Raw genomic sequence first — 8140 nt, 5'->3', positions numbered from 1 at the left:
TAATTATCTTGGGTCTAATTTGAGAACCTACCATAATGAATTTATACCCAAGGTTGTAACTTTTAAGGGTTAATCTTGTCAACATTTTTTTTATGTGCACACCAAATGAACATTTGGCTGCTGATTTCATTGCAGATAATTTTCAAAGAGGATTTTAGAACTAAAGTCCATGGTGGATATTTTGACCAATATGGGTATGTGTAGAATTTTGCTTTGGTCAAATTATTCAATGATGCTTTCAAATGATGAGTGAGAGATACTAATGAAAAGAATTTCTGTATAGCAATTTTACTTTCACTGATGATATTGAAAGTTGAACTTTGATTTTTCATTTTTTTTATATGCATCAATATTGAATATCTATTATTCGTTTTGTATAGAATTTCTCTTATTACGCCTGTGGAAGTATAAATCATTAGTGTACAACTTTTAATTTGGCAGAATTATCCGAGACATTATTCAAAACCATCTGCTTCAGGTGAGCTCTTTATTTTCATAATGATATAGAATAATATACTTTGACATTATTATAATTATTTTGTCTTGTCAAGTGGATGCTTCTGTTAAATCATAGCTCATAAGATAGCGAATATGTTGAATTTTTCTCATCACTTTTCTACCGTTTAGGTTCTCTGCTTGGTTGCTATGGAAAGGCCTGTTTCTCTCAATCCTGAGCACATTCGAGATGAGAGAGTGAAGGTGTGCGCATTTTCGCTTCAATTTATGCCGAAATTATCATGTTATGCTGCTATTTCATTACACTTTTCTGATATGAGGCCATCAATATCAGACAGAAAATCCTTGTTCCCCTTTTAAATCGGGTTCTCATACTTGCAAATTTCAATTGAATCAATCAGATATTTTCATAACCGGAACCTTTCGTTGTTGCACTTCAATATTTATCTAGATTTTGAGATGTTCCATAGCATGCAATCAAAGTCTAAAGTATTTTCTATTGGTCACAAAAAATGCAGGTTCTTGAATCAGTAGTACCTATTAGCGACGATGAGGTTGTTCTTGGACAATATGAAGGCTGTAGAGATGACCCAATCGTACCTGATGAGTCGAACACTCCAACTTTTGCATCTGTTATTCTGCGCATACACAACGAAAGATGGGAAGGTATGATAAAATCTTTAGCATTTTCTTCCCAAAGGAAAAATAAACATAATTATCTCGTCATGCATTCCATGATTTTCTTTTTGGCATCAGGTGTTCCTTTCATACTAAAAGCAGGGAAGGCCCTAAATTCTAGAAAAACAGAGATACGAGTTCAATTCAAGGATGTTCCTCATGAAATTTTCCAGAAATTTTCTGGTACCGTACCTTTTTCATTTTTAGGTGTTATCTCTTCATACATAAAAAGTATTGAGATGTTGATCGTCTCAATAATCCATAATCCAAAACATGACAAACATAGATACCTGTTCTTTATCGGCTTTAAAAGTGAATATAAATGTTTTCTAGTAAATACTTTTTCTCATTCATCAAAATATGGATGTCTGCAAAACGAAACCTCACTGTAAACAACTTGTGCATGTCTAGGTCAGAAGCATCGAAGAAATGGGTTTCGTATCTGCCTACAAGCCTTTAGAAACTACTTACATGAAGCTTATGGTATATGATCGCCTACGTTTCGACGATTCTCTATATTGTCAGATTCATTCATTGAGATTGGAAGTTTGATGTTAGCAAATATAGATCTCCCAATACACTGTTTGGAATCAAATTTCGTGATATCTGAATGCCGAATTGGCACGGTTAAGTCCAAAATTATTTTATTTTTATCTCAACTTGTAATAATTAGACTAAATCTTCTTACCGAATAACTGAAGAAGTGCACTCCATCTATTGATTTCTTGTATTCATTCACTTGATAATTTAATGTGAAGTGTATTTAAAAACCATTATATGTTAGATTTAGATTATGCATTTGCTGCATAAGACTTTTAAAAATCCATGATATCTGCTGTTGTTGCAGTACAAGCTAGGTAATTTGAAGATGTCCACATATCAAAGCGAATAGGAATTGTCCTACTGGCGGGGGAAAGAAGGGGGTTACCATTCAGAATGCTTATGAGAATCTCATTCACGACACGTATGTTCACTTTCCCAGTTCATGTTTTATGAATTATCAATTTTTTCTAGCCTTCTTTTATTATACATCGAAGCCACATAATAACACTAACGGTAGAGTTACTAATCAGTTCGATAGTTCGAAAGAAATAGATTTGAGTTGAATAATAATGGCAATTGTATCGTGTTTTGCAGGATTAGAGGCGATCAGCAACAATTCGTTCGTAGAGATGAATTGGAGGTAACAAATTGTTACATGGTTTGATACAATGTTTCATATATCCTTGAAAGACTAATGTAATGTGCTTAACTATATCAGGCATCGTGGAAGATCTTCACCCCGTTATTGCACAGAATTGATAGAGGGGAGTTCAAGCCACTCCCTTATGAGGCATACGGTAGAGGCCCGAAAGAGGCCGATGAATTGCTGCGAAAAGCGGGCTATGTTGAAACACCCATTGTTGTAAAGAGCCCGGGCTTTTAGTTGCTTATATAATGTATAAACAATAAAAACCTTATATGGAGCCCTCCTATATATAATGGGTGGTACAATTTATGGATTTTCTAAGAAATGTACTCTCTTCAAAGTTGAGTTGGTTGGGTATGTTACGGAGGGAATGGATCCTCTCAATTTTTTTTAACAATTGAGAGAGTAAAGTGTAATGTCTCACCATTAATTTTGTAAGTGGGATCAATAATAAATATAAGAGAGAGAAGAATGAAAGGCTAGAGATCACACTTTACACCCTCAATTTTTTTTAACAATGGAGAGGATCCATTCCCTGTTACGGATTTGGTTTGCATACACTTGTTTATGTTTGTCTTTAATGTGGAACAAGTTAATCCATTCATCTTCGTTCCATTATAATATTTAAAATGTTATTTTTTACAAACTATTTTTAAAAAATTACTTTTGAAAATTACTATCCAATCTGAGGAATAAAATCATTAAAATGTCCACAAAAGGTATTATGATAGAGGAACGAAATCTCAGCAAAGAGTTGTCCTAGTACTAATATATGGAAAAAAATTGTAAAAAAAAAAATTGAAAATGACAAAATAGATAATTTTTTTTTTACCAAAAATAAGAGACTCGAACCCGCAACCTTTTAATTGAGTATGGGGAGACTATGCCATTTGAGCTATTACTCATTGGCAAAATAGATAATTAACTCATGTTGAATTTGTAAATTTGATTGGGTGTGATCCGTGTAAATTTTATTATTTTAATTTTAGGGTAATTAAGTTTTGGAAAAGCACATTATAGTATTTTCCAAAGAGATATTTTTCCAATGATTTTAGGTCACGCGCTTTTTTCACTTTTTTCTTCCCTCATGCTTCTTCTCTTCTCCCCCACGTTTCTTCTTCTCTTCTCCCCCATGCTTCTTCTCACGCTCGTTTACGTACGGAGCGTCTTTTTCTTCTTCTTCGCCTTCCTCCTCCTCCTCCTCATTTTCCTTCTTCCTTTTCGCGTTCTTTCTTCACATGTTTTCTCCCCTTGTCGTCATTCTTTTGTTGTTGTTGCTGCTGTATTTTTTGTCTTTTTCTCCTCCTCTCTCTGGTGAAGAAGCAGTAGAAGGTGAGGAGGAAGAGTTTTGAATTGTGCAAAATAGAAATGAACCGAAATGACCAACACTACTGAACCGAATACCAATAATGTGCTGAATAAAACGTGATAAACATTCAATTAGTAAGAAAAATATTTCTGCATACACAAGGACTCAACTGAACACACTAACAATTAAGTGAATCAAAATGAGCAACTCCACTGAACCAACACTATTGATGTTCTGAATAAAACGTGATAAATATTTAATCATCAAGAAAAATATTACTATATGCACAAGGACTCAACTGAATCAAATTAATCAAAATGAACAGCTCCATTGAACCAAGCAACATTCATGTGTTGAATAAAACGTCATAAACATTAAATCATCAAGAATAGCATTTTTTTATGCAAAAGAAGTCAACTGAACACATAACAATCATGTGAACCGAAATGACCAACACCACTGAACCAAATACTAATCATGTGCTGAATAAAACGTGATAAACATTCAATCAGCAAGAAAAATATTTCTGCATGCACAAGGACTCAACTGAACACACTAACAATCAAGTGAATTAAAATGAGCAACTCCACTGAACCAACACTATTGATGTTATGAATAAAACGTTATAAACATTTAATTATCAAGAAAAATATTTCTACATGCACAAGGACTCAACTGAACACATAACAATCAGGTGAACCGAAATGACCAACACCATTGAACCGAACACCAATCATGTGCTGAATAAAACGTGATAAACATTCAATCAGTAAGAAAAATATTTCTGCATGTACAAGAAATCAACTGAACACATTAACAATCAAGTGAATCAAAATGAGTAACTCCACTTAACCGAGCAAAATGTTGGAGTTGTTGGTGATGACTATAACGAAAGAAGAAGAGAAGCAGAAGAAGAATCTGTGTGCGCGAAGAAAAGGAAGAAGCAGAAGAAGAACCTACGTGCGCGAATTTGAAAGAAGAAGGAGGAGAAGGAAGAGGAGGAGGAAGAGGAGAAGGAGGAAACGGAAAAGGAGAAGATAAAGACGAAGATGAAGAGTTGCGTTATGAAACGCGCGTGTGATCATACTCCTTTAATGAGAGTGGTTTTTGTTGATGTTGGGCCTATTTAGATGAACTTGAATGAAAAAATACTTAGATGTGTAACAAATCTCTTTTCCAAATGTGTCCCATAGGATTTAATAACCACGAGATGTTGCATTGACCTTAATATGTAATTTATCAATAGGACCGGTCCAATTCATGGTTATCCAACAAAAATTAAATTAACAAATATATAAATCATATACACATTTCGTATGAGGCGCTCCACTAACTTAAAATGCACCGTTGGAGAGACTGCACCTGCAGTTCCCTTATACTAACAGGATACTGGTGAGTTATAGCCTACATCGGTTCAAATAAGGAGATTGATGCACTTGTCACTGCTGGCACAGGTAAATGTGTATGTGTCCTGTTATTTGATAAATTTCAGTATGACCATTAGACTATTAGTATATTTTTTAACGGGGTAGATAAAAAAATATTAATTGCAATGTTGTCTTTTTTAAACAAATAGACATATGAAAGAATTCATTCAATGGGTTGGATTCTGTTATCTAGTTTTGGGCTAGTCCCTTTGTACACGACGCTAACCAAGAAAAAAACAGAAGACAAATTTATTGTTTGTTATACAAATTTATGTCACTTTTACAAATTGGTTAGAAAAGGATCATCGGTTTTATTATGTTTGTTATATCAAATTTATATATTAATTGGTAAACAGCAATATTTGAGAGAGAATATTAAAATTATATTATATAATATAATATTTATAATTTTATACATAAAATATTTATAATTGTATATTTATTATATTTAAAATTATATATAATTATTTTAACAATAATTAATTAATATTAAATAAGATCACTTTAAATTATTTAGACTAATTTTTTATTATTTTTAAAATATTATTGATTGAAAAAATATTTAATAATAAAAATATTAACCAAAATTTATCAAAGTTTATTATTTTTTATTTTATTTAATATATCTTATAATAAATAAATAATAAATAAATAAATTTAGACGGTTTAAATTAATTATTTTTTATCTCCCTAATTTTACTAATTGGCAAATTATTGCATTCTTCCCGCTTCAGTGTTTGTCCTAATATCCGTCTCATTAACTTTAGAGGATAGGGATACTTCTATAAAGACGTGTAAAATGTCTTTTTGTAAGGACGCTTACGTATCGCATTATTATTTGACGTATTAATGAACCGATTATTTTTGAATTTTTTAACAAATTAAAATAAAACCGATTTTTTGTATAACAATAGCAATAAATCCAATTTTTTTTTTTGGATCTAATTGTATTTTTAAATTTTTAGAAATTCAAATGTCTGCAAAACAAAAAATCAAAGATATATTTGTCTTTTTATCAAAAAAATTTAAAGATATTTGATTTAGATTCTGCAATTCGATCGGATCAAATTGGGTCTAATAATTATAATGCAGACAATTGGGTTTATTATTATTACTATAATAAATCGATTTTATTCTGATTTATTAAAAAATAAATTATTAACCAGTTTAATAAAAATATCTAATAATAAAATAACACATATAAATATTTTTTAAAAAAGATATTTTTAGTATCTTTATTAAAGTGATTTCCTTAACTTTATTATAATTCAAAAGCAAGCTTTTATATAATTAATTAATGTCTAAAATTTTTGTCTCACATGAACCGTGAGTGACAACTATATTTCTTTATATGTAATGTCCAAAACTTTTTATCGCATAGAAGAATTCTTGTGTATATCATAATTAAGAAGGATAAAAATATATATAATAATTAATAATTTCTCCAAAACTTTAATTAATTAATTAATTTAATTTCATCTTTGTACACATGCAGTTCATGCTAATATCCAATTAAAGCAATGGGACAAACAAAGAGGTACTGAGCTATAGGATTGTTGTCACAAATCTATTATAAGTTGCTATAATTTTCTTCACTATGGTCCATCTGAAAGTGGAATATATATGGTTTGATGAGGATAGATTAATTAGACTATAGACACAAGCGTATGGGATGTGATGCAGAAAATAGAAATTTGTGCCAATAATATAAGCTGTCATGTGGTTAACACTTAACATGCATGTTTATTACTTTTTCTAGGGAAAAAAAAAACATGGTGGTGGTATGTTAGTGCTACTGTATGCAAAAATAATATACCTTATATCGGAAATAGGGGGTTAAATGACAATGTCTTATAGAGCTGGACATTTTATTATTTGAAGAGACTACATAAGGCCTTCAAACACAATTAATTATTGGTTGTTAACAATTGAAGGCCCAATACACTTTTTAAAACAATTCTAATACATTTTTTATCGGTCCAAAATTTAACACAAACTTTTTTTATTTATGAAATAAACCCCACGTCTGAGGGAATAAACAATTTTTTCACAAACCCATAAACAAGTTTCCTGGTAACAAAGCAGGAAAATTTTTGCCACGCCACTAAAATTTGTGCTACGTGTTGACAATGGAAATGTGACAGCACACAGGTGCATCAATCTCCTCATTTAGATCGGTGCAGGCTATAACTCACCACAGGATACTTTGTGAATTACATGTAGAGTGCAGCTAGATTTTTGAATGAATGAGTAAATGGGCTTGTATTTTTTAATTTGGATAACACACTTTTTTTTATTTTGTAGGAAATCTAAACTCAAGGAAGAAATATTGGAAAAAGTTTACGAGTTAGAAGGTAGCGTGGATTACAATAGAAAAATTTTCATTTTTGGAAAAAAAAAAGAACAAAATTTTATTTTAATCTCATTTTCTTTCGCACACAAAAATTTTAAAAATATATAATTTTAAAAATTTAATAAAAATAATAAAAATAATTTATTTTATTAATATTTTTATATCCTTTCTATAAAAAAGACACAAATATACTAATTTAATATCTAATAACAGAATATCTATATTTATATTCCATCTATTAAAAGTCTCAATGTTTGGTACTAGTAAACAAACACAACCTTATATCCAATTTTCTACTTCAAGTACAAATTAAGAGTCAAAATAAGAGGAGCAAGATATGAAGAGTCTTGCAATATACACCAAAATTTGGAGAAACAATTATATGAGCAAATTACACAAGATCCAAAGCCCAACCAGAAGAATGGCCTTTGACACGCCACAATGCAATATACAAAATGCATAGCCTTTATGATTAATCATGTGAAGGCAAATATATCACAAGATGACTTAAATAAAGTTATATCCTTTAATTTGGTCAGGTATGGTTAGAGGAGTGCAAGTTCTACATGGCTGACAAGTATGGTTATAGGGGCCTGTTGCTCCGCTGGGCCAGCATTTCATTCCACCGCAGAAAATCTGGCGAAAAGTTAAGCATGCTTGAACATCTTCATGCTAAGCCAATGGAAGTATGCAAGAACCACAATTATAGGGAGAGTCAACCGCACTAA

At 31.1% G+C, this 8140-nt stretch overlaps 1 protein-coding gene across 1 annotated transcript; it reads left to right on the top strand.

Moving 5' to 3' along the window:
* The first annotated feature begins 218 nt into the window (after positions 1-218).
* LOC112729587 (glucose-6-phosphate 1-dehydrogenase, cytoplasmic isoform-like) lies at positions 219-8140 on the top strand. The gene is made up of 9 exons (XM_072208121.1): positions 219-478; positions 628-699; positions 975-1122; positions 1213-1322; positions 1546-1654; positions 1982-1991; positions 2272-2317; positions 2396-2539; positions 7952-8140. Exons 2-9 carry the CDS (start codon positions 646-648, stop codon positions 8138-8140), a joined length of 810 nt encoding a protein of 269 aa, XP_072064222.1. The 5' UTR covers positions 219-478; positions 628-645.

The sequence above is a fragment of the Arachis hypogaea genome, chromosome 12, assembly GCF_003086295.3.
Source record: "Arachis hypogaea cultivar Tifrunner chromosome 12, arahy.Tifrunner.gnm2.J5K5, whole genome shotgun sequence".
Lineage (NCBI taxonomy): Eukaryota > Viridiplantae > Streptophyta > Magnoliopsida > Fabales > Fabaceae > Arachis > Arachis hypogaea.
This window is presented reverse-complemented; position numbering and strand designations above follow the sequence as displayed.

Excerpts from the sequence above, each read along its gene's own strand:
- LOC112729587 (XM_072208121.1), top strand. The coding sequence starts at position 646 with ATGGAAAGGCCTGTTTCTCTCAATCCTGAGCACATTCGAGATGAGAGA. Across the intron at positions 1,123-1,212 it reads ACACAACGAAAGATGGGAAG|GTGTTCCTTTCATACTAAAA; the intron begins GTATGATAAAAT and ends TTTTGGCATCAG. Across the intron at positions 2,540-7,951 it reads ATGTTGAAACACCCATTGTT|GTATGGTTAGAGGAGTGCAA; the intron begins GTAAAGAGCCCG and ends TAATTTGGTCAG.